At 42.5% G+C, this 23875-nt stretch overlaps 1 protein-coding gene across 7 annotated transcripts in view; it reads left to right on the top strand.

Moving 5' to 3' along the window:
* The window catches only part of PPP3CA (protein phosphatase 3 catalytic subunit alpha), a 707038-nt gene that overhangs the window by 212378 nt on the left and 470785 nt on the right, over positions 1 to 23875 (top strand). For all 7 annotated transcript variants that reach the window (XM_086961590.1, XM_086961592.1, XM_086961587.1 and 4 more), the window contains exon 2: positions 12026 to 12226. In XM_086961590.1, the coding sequence (XP_086817716.1) occupies positions 12026 to 12226 (201 nt within the window). The remainder of the gene's footprint in view (positions 1 to 12025; positions 12227 to 23875) is intronic.

A 23875-nucleotide genomic window follows, 5' to 3' on the forward strand; every position in this document is an offset into this window, starting at 1 on the left:
TGTAATGGTACATCTCTAGCATGTGAACTCTCAATCCTGTCCTGATTTCTAAAGCAGCAGTTGTGTGGCTGCATTGAACGTCTTCATTTGCATGTGTGGACACCTGTCTCTACTGCCGCTCATTGCCCTTGCTCATGGCTTTTCCTCCTGTTTTTTCTAATTTGTTCATTTGGGTCTTGCATGTTCTTTCAGTGAGTCGTTCATATTTCTGCCCCACAGAGATTTTTGCAGATTGAAAATATCGCCTGGTCATGTGGGTTAATTAATGGAAAACGAAAACTGAGAAACCACATTGAAGGAAACCATATCATTGAAAACCAATTTTAAGGAAAGACAATTTTAAAGGAATAAAAAAAATCGAAAATTAAAGGACCTCTTTTAAAGAAAAGATTTTAAGGACAAATCAAAAATTGCATTAAACTTGGGTGGGGTTTAGTTCTACTCTGATGTTTTTTGGTTCAATGGTAGGTAATGTTTAGGGTTATGAGGGGTGCTTAGGGGTCAGGACTAATTGGATTTCGGGCATAGACTGGTACTTAGGGTTCAGAGATGGGGAGATGGGTTTTAGGGCGCACAGATGATTGCTGTTTAGGTGTGTGGGGTGTTTTTAGGTTTCAGGGATGGATGAAGTGTAAGGGTGTTGAAGGCTTTTAGGGTTCATGAATAGGTTGAGTGGTGAAGAGTTTTTAGGATTCAGGATGGGGTGGAGTTTAGATGTAGAAAGGCTTTTTTAGAGTTGAGGGATGAGTAGTTTAGGGTGATGAGGAGTTCTTATGGATCATGGATGGCTGGTGTTTTATGGGCGGTGAAGGTTTTTAGGGTTAAGTGATGGGTGGCGTTTGGGTGTGCTGAAGTGTTTAAAGAGGCATGGGAAGGGTGGGGTTTGGGCGTAGATAGGAGTTTTTAAGATTCAGGAATGGGTGGAGTTGGGGTAGTGAGTGATATTATGGTTCAGGGAGGGTGGATTTTTAGGGTAGAAAGGGGTGTTAGGTTTCATGGATTAGTGTAGTTTAGGTGTGATGAGGGGTTTTATGCGGCAGGAATTTATGGCGTTTAGTTGTTGTGAGGGTTCAGCGAGGGATGGTGTTTAATGGTGCTGATGGATCAGCACACTAATAGCATCCTAAATAATTGTTTTACAATGTTAAAGATACAAATAGGAAGTAATGTCCGTTGCAGTAAAGCACTGAAAGAAATATCTGACAACTGCTTCTGAAAGTACGACTGGCATGACCAGCAAGTATTGCATTTACACTTAAAAACTAAGCATTCACAAGCTAATTTCTACCAAAAAGAAATTCTTTGAATTGGTTTCTACAAAAAGGTAAGAGCCATTCATTCAGAAAATTAACGTTATATGGTTTAGAGAAAATGAGTTCTCAGTAGTGGTACTCCATGAAATAATTTTTCTATGAAATCACATACAACCAATACACGATGGTGTAACTAGCTCGGTGTTTTAATACAAATGTTCAGATAAATACCTGAAACTGAGCCACTTAATCTATGTGGGAAATAGCTTTTAGATTCAAGCAATTTCTTTACTTGGGCATTAGACTTGTACATTATATTCCTGCTCTGTCCCCACTGCCAATATGCAAATTATGCTGCAAATTTGTTTGGAATTGATGGTTGGACTTCAGAAGCAATATAGGTGTCGGTGAGGAAGGGGGAGGCAATCGGAAGCCTTGTGGGTGATGTGCAGTGGCTTTCAGACACAACATGGATCAGATCACGGAGAACGTACATATAAGGTTTTTGAAGGGGGACGGAGGTGCAGAGGAGTATGGGTTCTAGAGGTTAAATGGCAATGGTTAGCGAGAATGTAGTGCAAGCTGTTTTTTTGTTTCTTCACAACAAATATTATTGTCGACAGACACAATAAGCCCATGAAGTCACAGGGCAATACATTGTATGCATAGCACGGCATTAGTAAAGATGTGAACTTTTATACAATTCATTCGTCGAGAAAATGAGGATATACAAGACTGGATTAAACGTAGATGAACATCATTAACAAAGAACAGCAGTGTCGCAATGTCCATGTTGATTCAAGAGCCTCAACTCAGTTGTCCTCGTCAAGTGCACCTAAGTCTTCCTGCCAGGCCTCTCACGTCTTGTGGAATCTAGTGTGTCTATTAGTGACTGAAGTGCGGTATAATGCTGTGATTTTGTGTGCGTCCATCTCACCTAAAAACACCTTGATCTCAATGTCGGGAATGGTGTCTAGCAGAGCAAGGTATGGTGAAGAATGCATGGCGAAATTGCAGATACCTATAAAATTGGAATCTGGGCATTTGAAAGTCTGATTGTAGCTGTTGAAGGACTTAAGGGTCCGATCACGAAGGACATCGCCAACCTAGTGCAAGATGTTTTAGTAGGGCTGGTTCCATGGTACCATATTTACATAGAAAATGGTGTCTGCAAATCCAGACCCAGGCCAAGAGATGGATTTTGCAAGTCCGTTTCAGCTGCACATTTGGGAAACTAGCCATCCAAGTCATTGTAGCCTTATTCTGTTTCATTGTTTAAAATATTTTACTTTTTAAATTATTTTTAATATTGAACCGTTGGAAAGTGCCCACTCATGGCAATGTGTATTGAAGCCTAAACAATTGCCTTAGAAAAACTAGTGGCAGCTTTGGCAACATTTAAACCTCTCTGAAAATGTTTTAAAGGTTGATGAGATTATATATTTTATATAATACATTTGGAAAGGGATAATCTATGGTACTCTTGTCCCTCTGGACATAGGAAACACAAAGATGGTGGACGTAGCACTGAAGCTTTTCAGATACTCACCCCCCAGTCACAGATCTGGGTCGAATCCATCATCGTTCCTTAGCTCACTTTGCCACCCCAGTTCAGACCCAGCCATATGCAAATCAGTCTTGGCCCTGTTCCTCAAGGGAACAGTCCATCCCGAACTGCCAAGCCAGGTCTACCCTGGACCATAAACCAGCATCCTGGGACCGGTATCCGGTTAACACCCCTCATCAGCCAGATTTAGATCTTGGCGGGCGGTTTACTCAGTCTCAACTGTGACTTTAAATAGGATATAATGAGATTTATATGTCTGCGTACGGGGTATCCGTCACCGTTGTGACTCTGTAACCTGTCCACCAAGACCTACATCAGGCCCATAGTCTTTGATTATTTCTCATCCTTACCACCTCTAGAGCTGTTGGGGTGTATGTTTTTTAGGTGCTCCACTTCCTGGTCCATGTTTGTTTGTTTATTTATTTATTTATTTATTTAAAGAGTGTTATATAGCGTTGGCTAAACCCGTAGGTATCAGAGCACTTTACATAAGGTCAGCAAAGTTACAACAATAATAACACTCGCACGTTACATCAAATATATGAGACATATTAACGGGAGATAAGGAGAGACCAGTAGAGAGCGAAGGGAGAGCGAGGGAGTGAGAAGGGAGAGGACGAGGGGGAAGACTGAATAAGAGACAGAGGTAAAGTTATCCCAAAGACCGAATGGGTAGGTGACGGCCAGGGAGGTAGTCCAAGGCCAGTCTCCCATATAGCTCTCAAGGAAGCTCTAACGGGTATCGGTCAGACCGGTTGATAAAAAGGAGACAAGGCAAAAGCAGAGTGACAGAAATACGATGTTGGTGACGGTGGGCGAGTCAGGGAGAAGGTGAGAAACTGTGCCCAAGGTCCGGCTGGGCAGGTGACGTTCAGGGGGTGAACCAAGTCCGACTTCCTCATTAGCTGAACAGAGCAGCTCCACCAGGTGTCGGACATAATGCTCGGACTCCACTGTCAGGAAAGAGGTCATGTGTACTTGTGGATTGTCCGAGGGGGCAGCCATGGTCCGAAATAATTCTTGAAGTCCTCTTAAGGTCAGGCACAGTCCTGAAAGGGTTGAGTAAGTAAAAATTCAGCAAGGGGAAGAAATCACCATTGTCGGCCATGTTGGGGTCAGGCATTGTGGGACCCTTTTTCAAACCGAGAGTGTGCCGAGTATGACAGAGCTATGTAGGGTGGGAAGGGTCAAACTCCCATTAGTTCTTAAAAGTAATCTTACACTTGAGAGGGCCCGGTAGCGGGGCCTCAAGAGTGTATCAGATCCCAGGGCATCAGCCTCAGACCAGATGAGGATGAGATGTCACCTCATGTTTAGCAATGTACATGATTAGATCTTCCCAATAGATGATGCGAGTGCAGGCATCTGCATGTTTGGCGACTGGGTGACGGGCCACGGCTCAGCAGAGCTCCTCAAGGGTGGTGTGGCAGATCATATGTGGTGCAGTGAAGCCAGGGAGGTTGGCAGATTGCTCTTCCTGAGCTGTAATGGAGTGGGGTGCTCAAGCAGGGAGCCGTCTGGGGGGTCAATGGGTTTCAGAGCCGCCGAGCGGAGCGCAGAGTCACAGCAGCACTAGCCACAGAGTGTCAGCCACCTAATGCCGCGTCTACCGCCCAGCAGCCCGTAAACGCGATGAATCACAGATATGTCCACTGCCACCCAAGCATACCTCGCCAACTGCTCATAGGGGGACCTAGGGGACGCGCACCAGACAGTCCCGTCTCAGCCTGCCAATACTAGGCCGGTTTCTTGGCACATAACTGATTTGTGCTCTTATTTTTTGGGGGAGTTTTATATAGCGCAAACTTGACGCGAAGGTATTAGAGCGCTTTGCATGAGCCCCAGTTGTGTTACAGGTGGACACATTTATTTTGTTAGACCCAGGGTGATTAAGTGATTTGTCCAGAATCACAGAATATTGAGCGTTCCTGCCAAACTCGGACCCGGTTCCCCAGCTTTGAGGTTAACCGCTATAGCTGTTAGGCTACATCCTCTCCTATGTTATTACAGAACACAGTGAAGATTGTGAAATACTGCTCTAGAGTGCAGTAAAGCAAACTGTGGTTTGCGAGCAAAATCCAAGCAATAAATAAAAGTTGGCAAAATTCTCTATCTTGTTGCATTTGCTGCACCTCAAAGACAGAGGTCTAATGTCAGGCTAGGTCTCCTGCTGCTGATTTTGTTTTGAAGCTGGGTACTGGTGTTTACAAACTGCTCTCTTTGCAGTCAGAAAAAGACAAAGTAAATTTGTGACAATCTGCTGGTACATAAAGTGTGAAATTAAAGAATGTAGTATTAGGATTTAATTTTTTGTAACACAAAAAATGCAAATACCTGTAAATTAACTGTACACATTGAACAGTCAGGAATACAAGCATTAAGCACATTATTTTGTAATTCTGAAGTGTAATGGAAACCAAGATTTTAATGTGATCAGAACAAATCAAGAGACTTTACTTGGTGATCCACAAATAATAAATATTCTCTGAAACAAGATTTCCACACAATGTTTGTGTGCAGTATAGTTTTATCAATAAAATTGTATGTCTATGCAAATTTAGTTATCTTTCAATCAAAAATATTCTGTCTGTAAAAGAGTGTGCTACCACATGATGCTTTAGTTGCATTAAAAAGTAGTCTCACTTATGCTCATTAAAGCGAAGTTGGCCGCAAAAGTTTGTTGGACTAAAATGTGGGTTGTGGTTCTAAAACATTTGGGAAGCATTGCTTTAGAGGATAACTGGCTACGCCACCAAGGTTTGGAGTTGTACCCATGAGCTTTGCATCAAAAGCACACACATACAGACACCCACTTCTAACAAATATGCATGAACACAACAAGGGTATTTTACTGCTTGGACTTTAAATGGACATCACACTGATGCTAGCTTGGCAGGAATTGTAGTCTGCAGATGACAGAAAGATGGTTATAATAGAGTAGTGTCATGCTGAATCTAGGAGAAACGAAGAGGAGACTGACCAGTAGCTTGGTCGACGGTCACTGAGTAGGTAACGGAATATGTGGAAATGGGGGTAGGGGATGTTTGGTTTCCTTTAACCCTTTCCATGCTGATGACGAGCTCAGCTCGTCATCACCCACGGGTGGCGTCGGCTGATGACGAGCTGAGCTCGTCATGTAACGCGTTTTTTTTTTAAAAAGCCGCACAGCGCAAAAATCGCCGCAGCAGCGATGCGGTTAAGTGTGTAGGAGAGCACATGCACAACTGCTCCATGCTGAAACCAGAATTGTGCTAAGCAAACGAACCCACCCCACGACATGAAGGTGGGATGGGGAGGGAGGGAGGGGGGACGGACGGACTGACGGATGGGTGGATAGGTGGGGGTGGTAATAGGGAAGGAAAAATAATTTTTAAAACAACATTCCTTTTCCCTGCAGCCTCAGACGGCCGCCACAGCAGGCTCTGAACTCTTCCAGCAGTCTTTGGGATGGCAGAGGTTACTCAGTCAATCCTGGTGCTGCGCTCCTGCCATGAGAGCAGCGCCAGGATTGGTCTGAGTGGCCTGCTCTGCCGATCAGACACTGCCTGTGTGCCCTGCAGCATTTCTCCAACCCGGCTGTGAACACAGCTGGGTTGGAGAAATAGATGTGCGCATGAATGTTTGGTCGGCCAACGTATATGTGCACTTCTAATTACCACCACCACCTGCCTGTCATGGCCTGGCCCTTCCCCGCACTGTACACGTGTCCGAATCAGTCAAAGAAAAATACGATTCTATTTTTTCATTATTTTATTCTTCTGTGGACACGGACGATTGGAGCGACACTCCTCCGCCAATTACGGAGGAGCTAACCTGGCAGCATGTTAAGACAAGCATGGACAAGTGTTCATGGTGCATGTGTTAGCAAAGTGTATCTGACAGAGGAAGAATCAGGTAGATGTAAAATAATCTTTTATGCATGCCATGCATGCATTCAATTAGAGGCGCAATGATACACCCAAAGAGCCAGTAGCATTAGGTTATGGAGAAATACTCCTCTGGCTGAGCTAAGATGTGATTGACAAAGTCTGAAGCCAAGAGCTAAAAAGAGGCTGGTTAGGAAAAAGCCAATGGTTGAAATGGAGGGAAGAATCAAAAATGTAGGTTATGCTGTTCCTCAGTAGCAAGTTGTTGTAAGAGTCAGGGCGACTGGAAGCAACTATACCCCAGAAGGGGTTTTTTTTAGTTGGGGATCCAAGTATTGGATTGTAATGCACTCACACACCCTTTCAGGTGTCATGCTTCATCATATGGGCTGCTCCTCATTGGGTCGGCGGTGCAATATCCAAGGGGCTCCCTGTAGTAGGGGCACTTTATCAGAGATCTTTTTCCAATAGCCGTATAGTGAAGTGAGGGTATGGGGCCAGAAATGTGTGGATGTAGGGAGGTGGTTAAAATAGGGTTCAGGGTGCCAGGACAGCCAAACTTTATTCTGGGGGCCTCCTATCCTAAGTAAAAGCAAGCAACAAGGCTCTACACCAAGCCTAATGTCTCGGTTCGAGTGTCCTTATTGATCAGTGAAGGTCAACCTGTTTCTGGCTCAAGGTTTTTTCTACCTGCGATTCATCAGGACCACAACTGTGAAACTATCTACACTTAAACTTATGGTGACATGAAAATATCCTCACATCAACCAATTAAATTTGTTAGTGTACCTGTTAAGACCTGAATCTACCCGCTTCAGTAGACTAACCAGGCTTCAACAGTACCCGGTAGGTCACGCATAAGGCATTGCTCTTATGTGAGGCTGAGGTTCTGCGATCTGCGCATCCGCCACTACCTACCCACTCCTACCGGGGTCCCACAGCCCACTGTATGTATATTAGAAACAATGTGTTTTAGAGTGCTGCATTTCAAACACCTAAAAAGGTTCCAATTAACATCAGTGTTGGGCCTCTTGTCTTTTGTGCCTTTGGAGAAGGAATGTGATGATGTTACATTGACAAGGCAGCTATTTTGAAAAGGATACGAAAAGATGTTGCTTTTACTTTCAACCCTTTGCCTGGATCAGTGAAAGTAGAATACAGGATCTGAAGTTTCACACACCTCCTTATTGCTTCAAGCCACGCACACTATGCAATGGATAAGTTTGCCTTTCTGGTTTCTGTCCTGCACTTTGATCGGTTTACGCGTGCTGACTTTTTAGTTCTTAAAACTTAGGCTTTTGCCTAATGTGGCTGGGGCATTAGATGTTTGTAAAATGTAAATTGATATTTGTACAGCGCACTACTCACCCGCAAGGGTCTCAAGGCGCTTGTACGAATACCGCTGTGGAACCCATCCTGGCTTTCCCTGTGAGGCGTCCACTCCTGGGCACCCCCAAGGTGGAGGCCAGGCATCCTTAGCGTTGTGGGGGCCGTTGTGGAGATTAAGCAAGCTATTGCCCAGAGTTGCAGAGTGGGACTCCATGATTGGAATAGGCACTGAGGCGAGAATTATCAGGTCCGTGGAATTTTGAGCCCAAGACCCGCCGAGGTGGGGAATTGAACCCTGGTCCCGGGCTAGACCTCTGCATCAAGGTCTGCCGCTCTAATCATTGAGCCACACTTCTCCACACTTGGTGGGATAACTATACCCAACTGGAGGTGCGAATGTAGTCTTATCTACCTAGGCTTTGAGAAGAGAAGGTATGCTATCTTGGGACAATGATAGAGGTGTAAGAGTTTGAAGTATGCAGACAAAAACCATTCTTACTACAGTATTACAAAAGAGAGTGGGCGTTTTTTTGTGATTAACTTTCATTGCCAGTGGAAGCTGCCTTGTATAACTGCAAATGATATAATACTCACAATAGACATAGTACGATCCTTGCCGGAGGTTGTGGCCTACTGGTGTCTATGAAGTACTTTAATGAAGATATCGCTGATTTTTGCAGTTCCTGAGTATATGCTTTCAGGGCTTGCCATAAGACTTGCACTCCTAGGTCCCTCTTTCCGGACGTTTAGAAGCTGTATATTTGTGGCCAGTGAAGAGTTTTCAGTCCACACGATGGAGGTAAATATGAACGTGTGGCTGTGGAAGCTATGGGAACTGGTACAGATTAATTGCAGACGCCTTTTTGAAACTTGAAAAAAACGTTCTCCATATTTGCATCATTATAGCCAACATGTTGTGCTTTTGTCGGTGTTTGTAAAAAAACGATGAACTGCAATGTAGTGCAGAGAAATAATCCGCATGGCCAATGATTGGCCTCAGTTGTGTGTAGAAAGGCTCCAGCCCTCCCATGAAAGTGTTTTATTTTCAGATTTGTTTGTGAATTACATAAATAATGAAGTGTTTTATTTATTTGTTTGATAAATGCTCATTTCTGGATTTTGTGTGTATGTATTTGTAGTGCACAGAACTGAGTCCCTGTCTTCCAGTAATGACTCAGTAGGGGTCCCCTGATTCCAGGAATGATTCATTGGAGGGAGGGTGGACCCAGCATTCCATTAATGATTCAGTTAAGGTCCCCGAATTCCAATGATGATTCATTGGGGGGTGAGGGGCTCAGTATTCCAATAATGATTCATGGGGGGGCAGCATTCCAATAATGATTCAGTGGAGGTCCGCAGGTACCAGTGATGATTAACACCATGCGCGCTAGCGGAATTCCGCTCGCACGCTGAGTTTTGCGAAAACGCATGTTACGTGACGAGCTGGGCTCGTCATCAGCGTGCGAGGAGGCTACGCCATGACGAGCCCAGCTCGTCATCAGCGTCGAAGGTGTTAAGTGGGGGTCAACAGAAGCCGTTACCTATTTAGTGATTTTTTTCCCCCCCTCTGTGCGTTGTGGTACAAAAGACCGATCCAATGGAATACGGACCCTAGGAAAACGTGTTGGTACAGAACACACATCCTCGCTAGCAATTCTTGTTCTTGGACTTGCAGTCATATGCTACACACTTTCTAACTCATAATTGGTATAAGAGGACAAGACGATGGGTCTACTGCACTCTGTATAGAGTATCATGTCAGTCGCAAAGGATCTATTCAGTTAGGCCAGAGATTGCAGGGGATGTGCATCAATTGAGCTCCTTGACTTGGTGCACAGGTCTAGCTAGAGAGCAAATAAGTGCTGAAGAGGAGAGGGAGCCCTGAGTTACATTTTATTAACGCTGACGGTGAAGTTTGTGTGTGGTGAATCCTAGACACAGAACTTTGGATCAGCATACATTAATATGTATATTATTTTGTTAAAACATTTGAATTGCCACTATTTATTACAGACAGTATACATATGTTGGAGTCGGAGCTGTATAATAAGTCCAAAACATTATTTTGTTTTCCTCTTTTATTTTAAACATTGGTCTTCATATTATACAATTGCACTGCTCACATAACTTCAATACCAGTGAGAATGGAAACAGCTGACATTTGTGGGCTACCGCTCCTATCACTTTTTAATGTGTTGGAACATGATGCATGTTCTGCTCTATAATACCTGCATTACTTATGCTGACTTTCAAATGTAAATTGTTTTAGTGCGTCTTCTGTATGTTAAATATGGTACTGCAATTTAACAACCACTTTCACATTTATCCTGTTCAATGGACGTTATTGAATACAACATTTTGAACTGGTAATTTTGATGTAAGTATATATACATAAGCAATACAGCCATTTAACAACTACATTTAACAACTACATTTTGCCTATCACAAAATATTTTCTTCTTTCATTTCGGGGGCACTGCAGGGGGTGTTATGGCTGTGTTGCCTAGAAAACTGTCTAATTTGAGAGGATTTTAGTTTTAAATAGAATAGCTTTTTGCGTAAGTCTTCCAGTTTGATACCAATCTACTGAGTTCAATGCCTATCAGCCAGTATAAGATAGTACTTATGAACATGGATTAATGGAACGTTCTGGTTATAAAACAAAATCTGAAAACCACTGAAGGTCCGCAGTTATGGTTAGTTACACTACCATAACCATTTATTCAAAAACCCCTGTTTTTATGGCTCATACACATACTTGAGGTTGTCCTTCCAAATAAGAGGCATTTCCTTTTAAATATACTTAAGAGTTCACACTACTGCTTTTGTGAATCGGGTCTTGTCAGCGGCGGCCGCCAAATTATTGAATGCGTTGCCTGTCCACATTTGGGAATAATCTTCCCTCGCACTTTAAGGAAAACTTGAAAGCACAGCTTTTTAATCAACCTCCGCTCTGGAGCTTCTGAACCAAATTTTAAGATTCGCATCAAGAAATCTTTTTGCTGAACGATCCTCAGCATAAATGACCTAAAGATAAATCTAACTTCAACCACACCAATCTCTTACTGACCTTCTACATGACCGTATGAATGGCACCACGTATTCTATCATAAATGGCACCACTGTTCAAACGTGAAGTTCCACAACATTTTTTATGTGCTTCTGATCCATTTTCGAACAATTTCCACTTGTTTGTTGTGTTGTACATTTTCGGGAAATTGACAGGGCTGCATATATTGGAGATATTTTTTTCATGAGTCTCTGTAATATTAGGCATTGTTTGATGGTGTAACTATTTAGTCTAAATCTGCTCTGTTCACTAGAAATATGTATGGTCGTACTTGTAACTCGTAGAGAAAGTTTTGTAAATGTCCTTATATCCTCGAGATAAAATAGCTGCATCGTGATTTTTCGAGGACCTTATTTTATATAGTGGGTTAACGAGCCCTCCTTTCCCAGAGGAGGGAATATTTATTTTGATGGCGTTACAAAACAAACACGACTGTCTGACTCCTCCCCATCGTTAGTCAAACCCGTGGCTGATTTTAATTTAAATTAGGCCTATAATGGAATGTAATGGTTGATCAAGTATAATATGTAATTAAAAACGTTTTTGTAGATGTATTTAATAACTATAAAAGATCTGCCCTTTTATTTCAGTTGTCGTACTCTCCTCATTTTGATTACCTCACAGGAAATTTGTGAACCGTGTTTAATATTTATCATATTTCCTTCACCAGCTTGTCCTAAAGGCAGTGTACATTCCACCAATGAATTCTTCACTAAACTTTGTACATTGCCCACACACCTGAAGATTTTACTCTTTCTGCCTATCTAGTGGATCTGTAAAAGATTGGATGCCTGTTGTGCCCTTAAGGAACCCTTGGTGAATGCCTCCTGATACATTTTTATTCTGCTTCAAAAAACTGTGCAACCTTGATTAAACATCAAGAACTAAAACTTTAGTATATGTAAGTTTCACTTGAATAAACAATGTTCTTCTTTTTCAGCTGTCCCTTTTCCTCCAAACCACCGGCTTACAGCAAAGGAGGTGTTCGACAATGATGGGAAACCCCGGGTAGATGTCCTCAAAGCCCATCTCATGAAAGAAGGTCGACTGGAAGAGAACATTGCTTTGAGGATTATCACAGAGGGAGCATCTATTCTACGTCAAGAAAAGAATTTGCTTGATATTGATGCACCGGTCACAGGTAAACAGTTTAATAAAATAGGATTTAATGCATGCCAGCAGCTTGGAGTATCTAGTGAAATTCCTTTCCTAAACCCTCCTAGTGGTTGAAAAGTTATTTGGGCATGCATCCATTCCCAGCACTGTGGTTTTCAGTACAGCCAGGATGTTAATTGTTTCTCTCAGCGTGCGGCTGGATCTCAACAAAGACATCTGTATCCTAAGGTTGTACATTAATATTGCTAGTATTCCATCTTATATGGCCCTGATTTAAGAAACGAAGTTAAAATCACGAATCGCTATAACCTGAATAGCTGTGCATGGAGTTAGGTTAAAAGTTTGTTAGAACCCTAGGAATAAACTTCTCTGAGGGAGAAGTGCTTCTCCTTAGCATTTGCAGTCAGGCACACAAGTATACTGGATCTCAGGGACAAGCCCCACCAATAATGTATGGTAGGAGCCCGACGGTCCGCCCAGGATCATTCACACTGAGAGTGAAGCTGAGCATGACAGGAGACACCATGCTCGCAGCACAGCAGGGCGTCTTTAAGACCTCGTGTTGATGTGACCAGCATATCTAGTGGGGCGCTTGGAGCCAGAGACACATATAAGCTGCACGACAGGCAAGTCCCAGTAACGGAGCAATATAACATTAACGGCAGGACATGCACATGCTTCGTTCGTTCCAGGAACCGCCATGTACTCCCCATTTTCCAGTGCATGCCTTTATTATGAAACTGTGTTATTTTGAGGCACTAATAAATTCAATCCCCATTTAATAAGTGGAAAATGTGCATGCCATTTACAATAGGTGTAATAAATATCTAAACATTTGTAATAACTTATTGTTTTTTATAGCGTTCATGGTTAGTAGGGCTGCTTCTGAGCACTAATAAGCACGTATGATGAGAAACCTGCGAGATACGCGCACAAAAAGCTGCAATCGAGTCCCATGGCACACTTTGTGTACTGTAACAAAAAAAGATGCATTTGTTGCAAGTCCACAGTAATATTCACTTACTGTGTTCCAAGTGTGAAGGAAACACAGTGGAGAACTTCTTAAGGACATTTTTCATTTCTTTGTGTGTTATTGCAGGACAGGCATTATTAAAAGTTTACGAATACATGCCTGCGTTTTTTATTATGGGTTTATGTGGTGCCTCAAACATTTGTTTCTTTACCGTGACAGAAGGATGGACATGAATGTGCTGTTTATTTTATATCCTCTATTTTCTTGCCTATATTATCAAATCGCAGTTTACTCATATGCTGCGGTTGCAAAGAAGGGCAAGATAATGTGGCAACCCTTGCCATGAAATTATCTGACACCCCTCCCTTTTTTCCCGCTATTGCTCGTTGGCAATATACAAAATTAATAAACGAGTCGTTGTCCATGCTAACTGGGACATTTTCTCTCGCATGTGTCTTTTCCAAGAACCAGCAGGCACATGGATGGACACCTCGTGGCCACACTTGACATCGCACATCGATGGGCTTGATCCACTGAAAATGTGGTAAACCTGGCCCCCAAGTCTGCAGTGCTCCCTTTTGTGCAAGAGCAGGTTCACCAGATAATAATCGCTACTGTTAACCATAGCCGGATGAAGGCAACTACTTTAATAGTTTCTTGGTTTTGGAATGTGTGCAGTCATGATCGTGCAGTATTCACACAGCATGTTCAGCAGCAGACATTTATCTAAAAAAAAATTACGATTGTGACTGCATCACGTTCTGAAAGAGACAGCTGACCTGTAGGTTGTCGAGTAAGGAGACGCAAGACAAGCGATGAGAATAAGCCAATATATCTCTTAAGTGGTTGCGTGCTACATGCACAACAGCTAATCCTGTTTCGCTGAACTATTTAATTCGCCCAGCAGCCTTTCCTGTAAAGCTGAAGTGCTCGTCTCAGACATGTAATGCTCAGTTTTCGCGGTCAGATTCTCCAGTTGCACATATGCATGAGATTCCCAATGTTTGGAGATGAAACGTAGTGCATCATTAAACTGTAGCAATTTTAACCACATCTGAAATCAGTGGACCACCCAATGTCAAACAGAACGTGCTGTATACTATCTTCTTAGTAATTTAGTTTGGTAATAACAAAAATAAAAATCTATAAAATGTGCATAAAAGCTGCCATCATAATACATATATTGCATAATTTCTGGTGCACAAAAAAATTGATATCCAGTACATTTGATTTTTCATAAGTCTTACTGCTTTGGCTGAAAATTGACCTAAAGGATAACCGGCATGACCATCTTTAATCAACCTAAAAGTGTTCTTTTTTGGTTTTGATACTTTTATTCTGTTTTATGTAATAGAAATAAACTTAGCCTAACACAAAACAGAGAAGCGATCAAGGAACGGGAATCATTAAATTCGATGCTCCATTTATAATAAAGAACAGATCATAAAAGTTAAATATTGGTAGCAATGGCTATTCGGGTTTTGGTTTCCATGGATATTTCCTAGGTTATACGTAAATCAAGACTGCCAAGTTTGATGTAGAAGATATACCATGAAGTAAAGAAGTCAGTTTGGAAACCATGTCTCCAGAAAGTAGGAAAGAAACAAAGAGAAGATAAACAATCAGGAGGAAGAGTGCAAGATTCTGGTCCAACATCTTCGATTCAATTGATTGGCAAGCGTTTGACAAATTACATTTTCAGGTATTTTAATCTCAAAGTTTTGCAGTGCTTTTAAAACCTGAAAGGCAAACTTCACCAAGAGCCAGTCACGGCGATAGGCCGTAACACCAGCAGAAACCATGTTCCGTGCAACGGTGCCGCCACAAATTGGTAGCAGCTCCATTCTAATGTACTTCAGCATTTGTGTGTATTGGTTACTTCGAACGACTAACCAAGCTTTCTGCTGCTTTGAGATGCCCCTTGTAGAACAACCAATTTCAGTCGATTACTAGATTCCGAATTTAACTAAAACATGCCTGTAGCAACACAGAAACTTTCCTCACTCACTCGCTGTATCTATGGAGATTAGTGGTACAAAACAAAACCGAGAGTTCAGATGTATAAATGATGACATATAAAGGTTAGTAGTGAAAAGAATGCTTCCTCTTTACACAACTTAATTGTGTCATATTGCAAAGGCATCGTGTGAAGGATTAAGAGAGTGTAAAGTACTAGAGTTGATTTGTGTTCTGTAGGTCATGAGCGCATTCGAATGAAATTCTCACACACGTTTACTGAGCAGTTCATATTCAGTGCATTTAGTCAGTTTTATGTTTATTGGCAGTACCATTGGTGATTTATCGAAGACTTCAGTTACTGTTTGCACCAAGGTAGCAGCAGCAACAAATTGGACCTATAAGAATCTATGCTTTGGTAATCATTCTATACATGACCATGTACAGAGGCAGAGACGAGCATATACTCATTGATGACAGGAGAGGTAGCTCAGTTGTCGACTTAGAACGCATTGAGATTTAGAGTCTTTTAAAGAGGTGCATCTTCAATTCTTATCTAAATTGGAGCAGCGCTGGGGTAGTCCTTATGGACATTGGGATGTTGCATAGATGGAAAATTGTAAGAACAGGAGTGTAACCCATAGACCTAGTTGAGATCTGGGTGAGTAGACAAAAAACAATATTATCTCAACTGGTTTGATTTAATGGAGTCAATTACATATGTATGTATAATACATTACAATGCAAGAAAGAGGGAGACTCGTGGTACTTTTTTAAAAAGTGCTCATGGCATCATATAGTTCGAAGACACAAATGAAGGAAACAGTTGTAACAGCACTGTAGGCACAAAATGCGGAGGCAGCCCGAATTGGACTGGGTGCGCAAATATGCTTGTGACAAGGGTAGCGACGCAAGTGACAATGTGAAAACAGGGAAAAGGCACAATGTGACAAAGTGAGAAATGTATATACAAGAGGAATTTATGGTTCATCAAGAGTGATTTACAATGGTTGATCAAGATTTGACTGTTCAATTTAAGTGAACCATAATGGAGTTTTGCGCCCCAAGTTGCACTGAAGAGTCGACGAGGTTTCGATTCTATTGATTCAGGATCATCATTAGGACCGGGTTGCCAATTATGGAGTGCTGAGGGTCACGTCACGTGAAGAAACCTTGGAGAAGGAAAGGGAGCCGGGGTGGACCGCAGCAAGCAAAACCGTCAGCGCTTTGGTAGATAGCCAGAGGTGGCTGTGACCTGGATGAGACAATGCTGGGTGACCGATGGGTAAATCCAATTGAAGTGGCGCCGGAGGGTGGCGTCAGCAGGAAGAGAAGGGTACGGGCGGGTCATGGGAACCTGAGGAGCCAGGTGGACGACACACAGGGTTGGGCAACGATCCACTGGGTGTATGTGCCGGCTGCAGTCGGACATGCAAGGGGAACTGTTTGTTAGAGGAAAGGAATCAATCCAGGGGGGAGAGAGGCGCTGTGACCGCACACGGTCGTAGCGACTGGACGCTGATTGCAGCGCCTCTCCACCCCCTGGATTGATTCCTCTAACAAACGGTTCCCCTTGCATGTCCGACTGCAGCAGGCACATACACCCAGTGGAACGGTGCCACAACCCTATGTGTCGTCCATCTGGCTCCTCAGGTTCCCCTGACCCGCCCGTACCCTCCTCTTACTGCTGACACCACCCTCTGGCGCGACTTCAATTGGATTTACCCATCGGTCACCCAGCATTGCCTCATCCAGGTCACAGCCACCTCTGGCTACCTCCCACAGCGCTGACTGTTGTGCTCGCTACGGTCCACCCCGGCTCCCTTCCCTTCTCCAAGGTTTCTTCACGTGACCTGACCCTCAGCACTCCATAATTGGCAACCCGGTCCTGATGATGATCCTGAATCAATAGGATCGAAGCCTCGTCGCCTCTTCAGTGCAACTTGTGGTGCAAAACTCCATTATGGTTCACTTAAATTGCTCAGTCAAATCTTGATCAACCATTGTAAATCGCTCTTGATGAACCATAAATTCCTCTTCTATAAAAATTTCTCACTTTGTCACAGTGCACCATTTTGCTGTTTTCACATTGTCACTTGCGTCTCCACCCTTGTGTGTCAAAAGCACATTTGCGCACCAAGTCCAATTCGGGCTGACTCTGCATTTTGTGTCTACAGTGCTGTTACAACTGTTTCTTTCATTTTTGTTTTCTAAATATATGATGCAATGGGCACTTTTTTTAAACGTACCACGAGTCTCCCTCTTTCTTGCGTCGTAATGTATTATACATACATATGTAATTGACTCCCTCAATGAAACCAGTTGAGATGTTTTTTTTTTTTGCATAGATGGAAAAGGCATGCTACTTTTTTTTCGTTTTTACACTTTGTAGTCTGTTGTCAGATGGTGTACAGAAAAATACCAGGCTGGTGACCCAAGTATCTATGTATTTTTGTTTAGTTGTTTGTGCAAACGGGACTTGGAAGTTATAGTCCAGTCCAAAATATTTTGGGGGTTTCAAAGAGATGTGTGTGGCAATAGATTTTCATATTGCACTTGCATACTTTCTTGGAAACGAGCCTGAGCCTTCCTTCTCCGATAATATCAGAATACACCGAAACGTGCATGAGAAAAATTGTCACTTCCTCCTGGTTTTTATATTGACGTAACTTTAGTCAGAGAAACAACCTTTGCTGCTAGTAAGGCAGTCTACCCTTTGTCATGACTATTCTCTCTTCGCATATTTAACACCTTGCATACTGATTTGGGTTAAACCCTTTCCTAATGCTGTGTATACGGTGGAGGGCTGTATTTTGCATATATTATTGAGTGTGAGCATTACAAAATTCCAATAAAAAAATAAGAATTTAGAATAAAATGCACACGAAAAAGGTCATGTCATTAACTGTATCTGTAGACGCAGAGTGCAAGGTGTTACCATTGCTGAGGAAGGGGCTGCATGACACCCAAAGGCTTCACCAAAGGCTTGTACAATGTGTGACATGTAGACCATTTGCTTCCATAATTTATCTGAATACAAGTGTTTATGCCTTTCATCAAAAATCTATGGTTTCCAAATACCTGTTTTTTTTTGTTGAATGCATCTGTTGGGATGTATTCATGTAGCATTATTTTTTTTATTAAACAAATGGTATTGATTTTACAACATGTTAAATCACTGAGCAGTAATTAATGACATCTCCCATATCTATATCCCCCCGTAGTAGCCCTGGCCCAAATCGAGCCGGGTAACATACACATTATACGTCAACAATTCCCTTCCCTAAAATGAAAGAAAGGAGATGTTCCTTCATGTAGCATTAATGTATGTATCCCGGACCATTGGGATCTAACAGTGTCTTACCATAATCTCTATAGCTAGCTCCTCAAGCCTTTTTTGTTCACAGTGGTTTTTAGGTGCTGTTTTTTCTCCTCTTTGAGTACTGTAACGGAGCACTGAGGGGCACTTAACTCCTTTGAGTCCTCGACCAGTGGTTATTTACTACTGCAGCATCTTTGTATTGGATGTAGCTTCTGGACAGCAGTACATATGTATCCCGTTATTGGATGTGGATGGTTAAAAAGCAAACCCTCTGCTGATTTTGCACCCAACCCCATCTACCCTCACACTCCTGCGAGAAAGCCAGAGCATCATATTGAGTGGGATGAAAGGGACGAGAAGTGTTCAATTCTCCCAGCCTCTTTACCTATGGCTACCTCTGAACCCCACCTGAAGTACTTGGGAGGGTAATGGGTTCCCTTCTGGTTTCTCACATGTGAAGTTAATTCCGCTAGTTATTGGGCACTTTGGCAGTTTCATTCACTAGACATAAGGGAAGCTAATGAGTATTATTGTTGGAATATGCATTTTTATTGCATATTAAGAAGTGGTAATAGTAATCGTATTGATGCATGGCAGTAATATGTGGTAACAGATTTAGTAATGGTGTACCTACTGGGTTCTGAGTATGAAGTGTGGTTACTGCAAACTGGACCTTGGCTGCTAACTTTAAACTGGCGCGCTTCAATTGAGAATTAACTCATTGTCAATCGTGTGCTGGCAGGACAGTGGCAATAACACCTGGCTGCTGGTATCTGACGTGCTATAGGTGGAACCATGTGGGAGTAATTTTAGGCAGAGGAGCCTGATTGTGCACATCGGTTGCTAGAGAAATTTGGAGCATGAGAGAAAAATTGGGCATGGAGGGCAACGAGATGCCACAGAGAGGCGTGCATAGTGTCGGCAATGTGAAAATGTTTACAGTTCGGTTAATAAAAGCCATTGCAATGATAAAAAATAAGGTTATATATCAAAACATTTAAAAATATGAAAATCATCAACTTAATCAAAGATCATTCAATACATACTAACAGAAAGCAAGAAGTACTATCCCAGGTGACGGGGTTTATCCCGCACAGCTGTGCACCTTTAACTGAACAGTATTTTAATGTATTGCCCCTTGTGGTAATAAGATTTAACTTCTCTTTCCGCACGGCGGGCGTCTGTCAGCCCAACATGGGCCCTCTGGGGTGGCGGAGGATGCGTCGACACATATTCTTGGTTTCTGTAATGCGGGTGGCTTTAAGTGCTGTTTACAAAGATGCTTGCCATTTGAAGTTTCCTTGAGCTTGGACAAGATGCGTCACAGCCTGCAGCTCATGATCCAGAGCCGGGAATGCCAAGGTGTTCGCCGCATTGCCAGGTACACCACGTTCCTAGAGCCGTGCTCTGGGGAGATTGACTCATTTAATGAAGAGTCTGGATTCTCTAGTCTCCGAAAGAAAACTGCAAACATTTCGGAACAGCTTTTTATTCTGAATTGTAACCCCTCGTCCTCCTTTTTCCAGCTCCATCTCAAGTAGTTTCTGTTCCATGATAATGACGTTGTCGTTTTCGGGAGTGTAACAATCCCCCTGTTTAATGGTTCATAATATTTAAATCCCTCGGGAACCGGTGCTCTAACCCGCACTGGAAGCCGCACTGTCCGTTTGTCCCTCTTGGCATTTTATCAACATTCCTAGTGTGCTAAATGATTTTTTAAGTCGCTTAATCTGAGGGTCGCTGCTGGCCGCGTGCAGCAGCCGTCGGTAGAGGTGGATTTTCTCCGTCTATTTGCTCGAGCTGTGTACAAAGTGGGATTAGAGCCGCTTCAGACAGCTCGTGCCAGGGAGCCGGTGCTGCTGTCCCGCCGCCGTCCTAGCTTCCGGCTGCAGGAATGGCGCGCTTTTACTCCACTCCAAGGCTGCGGTTCTAACCTGATTTATATATCTATATATCATCAATAGCACAATGGGAACAGGTCCATCATGACATATTAGTTTCTTTTTTATTTCAACGTATTTTATGACATTTTATACATACAGTTCAATACATAAGTTGAGTGTAGTCTATTTTTTTTTACTTTCAAATTACCGAATTTTCGAAAGCTTTTCTTCCCGCCCGCATGTTATATTAAAAATAAAAACGGCAACTATTGAATATGCTTCAACAGGTTTTTAGTTATAAATCCAGGTAGACGAATGCATTGGAGATTAAAAGAAGAGATCAAATGAAAGCAAGCAGCAAGGAAGGCTCAGCTTTGGGAGCCAATGGCATACAGACTTGGTTGCCACGACCTTGCTCTAGTGCAAAGCCTTATATGACTGGAGTGACAGAATTTTTTGACAGTTTAGCGCGGAAGTACCAGCCATTAAGAAATGTGATAGCAGAAAAGAAACCTCGCCTAACTGATGGCAGATCTCCCCGACCATGCTGGCAGAAGTCTGTGTGAGAGCAGCCGTGTACAGGAACTCCTTGTCCCTTGTTATCCATTTCTGGCAAAACTATGTGAAAATTAGGAAGGCTGTTAAGGCACTGCTCGTTAAACTGTTTTATATTTTGGACTTTGTCCTTCTCATTTTCCAACATCTTTTCCAGAGGTCCTTGCATTTTCTCTTTTATTATTTTAGTGTCTGCGATAGAAGAGTGCGGGTTGGCGCCTTCCTGTAGTGCTGGCACCCTGTAATGTAACTGAGAATGTTCCAGGTGCTACGTTTCCACAAACCATATTTATTTGAAGCACAAGTTAGTATCGTTTTGCCCATCAATATCTGCTTGTTTTCAAGAGGGTTTCGCAATTGAGTTTTCTGAAAAACTTGCACCCATTACATGTAAATTTAGACGTTTTAAAATTCGAAATATTTATTTTTACGAAGTAGCAGATTTTTTTTTTTTTTTTTTTTTAGTCATGATTTGAATGCACTCTAAACATTTAATTTTGAAACGCTCAGCTCTGGTGGAGGGCAGATTTATGAAAGTTTTTGTGTCACACTTGTGCCACGGAAGGGGACACAGGACTAAGCAAAACCTAGAATAAGATTTACCCAGCTAAGAAAAGCCACCTTGCATGGCCCTGCGTGGCTTAGTAAATCTGGAGTAACATTTAACAGTTTGAGAGGCGAGAATGATGGGGCAGTGAACACACTGATGCAGATATAATGAACCTGTGGCAGTTAAGTTAAAAAATATTATGGGTATTGTGTTTAAATTTCAGCTAAAAGATTAATTCCACAACAGTGAACTGTGCAGCTGCGTTATTGTTGGTTTAATGTTTTCTCTGGGAGCTAGTGTCCAACATTTGCGCCAGCATGGTTTCTAATGCAGTCATTTTTAGTTCCAGCTTAGACAGCGCTTGTACTGTTTCTTCCAGGCCTATATTTTTTTCCTTTCAAGAGCCTATGGACTACCCATTGCCTACCATTGAGTGCATCCTTTTCGGCTGGCTCCATCGTGTACTTCTCTTCCTTCTGTGCTCCTCCCCTGTCTTAATTGGTTTGCACTCGCCTTCCCTCCTTCAATTGTCCATGTCTACCCTCCCTCCCATTGTCTATGTTGCTCGGCTCTCACCCTTCCTTTGTCTGTGTTGTTCTGCTCCCACTATCCCTCCCTCTTTCTGCGTTATTCTGCTTCCACCCTCCTTCTGATACTCCGCATAGCTCTGCTACCACTCACCATAACTTAAAAGGTACTAAGATGCTGACACTGCCTGCCGCATCATAGTGCTTTTTTCCTCATTTCCTCCGTTGGACTTGTTGCGCCACCCTTCCCCTCCCCACCCTGCATAGCAAAAGTACAGTGTTATAACACAGAAACAGCTGTTTGCTTGATGTTGCTTACCCACCCCTGCCTTCCGTTGTCCATATTGCCTTCAGCCCATGACTGCTTGATGTTGCTTACCACCCCTGCCTTCCGTTGTCCATATTGCCTTCAGCCCACCATTACAACAGGGACCACTGAACGCACCATAGCAATTTTTTCCCCCTCCATGGTGCCACACACCTTTCTCTCAATCTCGCCAATAATTAAAATAATGCTGTGATGGGCTAGCTTCTGTGCAATATAGCTACAAAACATTGACAAAGCCAAATGTTTGCATAGGGGAGACCCATTGGCTTTGCCAATGCTTATTTGCTTTAGCCAAGTGGGGATTCCAGAAACCATTCCTTCTACACTTGAAGTAATTTTGTTTAGGTATAGCTGTGAACATTCCCAGTGATCCTTATTTCATAACAGTTCTTCTGAGGAGTCATATTAAGTTTTTGAAGCATCGCATTGGTAGTAGTAATTAGAAACCGTAATTCATTCTAAGTCACTGATTCCCTTTCAGGGAGGAAATAGTGGATTAAGAGCAAGTTGATTTTCTGGGTTGCATATCCACAGAATTTTGGATAGGTGAATAATTTGTAATCCCGCTCACTTCCTGCTCTTGTTCCTTGAGGACAACCCCTCACTGAAGGTTGATGGAAATATGAAGAACACCTCCTTTGTGAATGCCCATCTTGCATGTGGGATAGAGTTTATTTCTTGGTTGTCTTTTACTACATCTGGGTAGTTATGCTCTTTCACTTCAGCATAAGAATAGTTTGTTTGTAGACTATCTCACAGTGTTGTAGGGTAACTTTCCAAGCTATTCCCAGGAAAACATTACTTTTAATTTCTCAGAGAAGGGACGCTCATAACACTTTTTAGGGCTCGCGCCCTGCATTGCACTGCACAGCAGTGCTCGCGCAGGTGAGAGCCCTTTTGTCCAGGGTTTGAAAACGGACCCTGTAATCGCACACGCTTGTCAGGGATTTCTTTTCCTAAGGTTGAGGTTTGCCTTTCCTCTAGTTTATTTTTGATGTCCTAGTCACTGTTCATGTCGGCATGAATTGTGTCCTGTTTCAGTTTTTGTGTACATTTATTCAATTCTTGTTCAGGTTTGATGATAGCCGACCACATCACAACTGGTTCATGTGTTGTCTAATCTCAAATTTGATACAGTTCAGCCTAATTTCTGAACATTGCTAAGAAGTAAAGACTTTAAGAGAGCAGAATGAAGTTATTGGCCACTGTTCTGAAATGAGATAGTTATGTCCTTGTCTTTTGTGCTAAGGATGGTCATATAAGCATTCAGTGAGAAAGTGAACCCCCTTTTGTCTCTAGTTTTAGCTGTAAAAAAGATAAGGGTTCTTGTCACTGGGTTGTCAAAGTGGGAGCAAATCTTAAAGGCCCTATCCCAAAATATTAATTTCTCTGTCTTGAGGGTCTCCTAAAAAGAGAGTAAATCTGAAAAATGTACTAACCCATTCTGCACTACATGACGCCTGAATATCAATGGAGAGTAAAATGCTTGTAGTGCATCTGATGTGGCATTGCTAGTAATAATTTCATCTCATAACCCCCAGCACACTCCTCTGTTTACTTGCCATTGTCCGGACTACAGT

The sequence above is a fragment of the Lissotriton vulgaris genome, chromosome 3_1 (assembly GCF_964263255.1).
Source record: "Lissotriton vulgaris chromosome 3_1, aLisVul1.2, whole genome shotgun sequence".
Classification (NCBI taxonomy): domain Eukaryota; kingdom Metazoa; phylum Chordata; class Amphibia; order Caudata; family Salamandridae; genus Lissotriton; species Lissotriton vulgaris.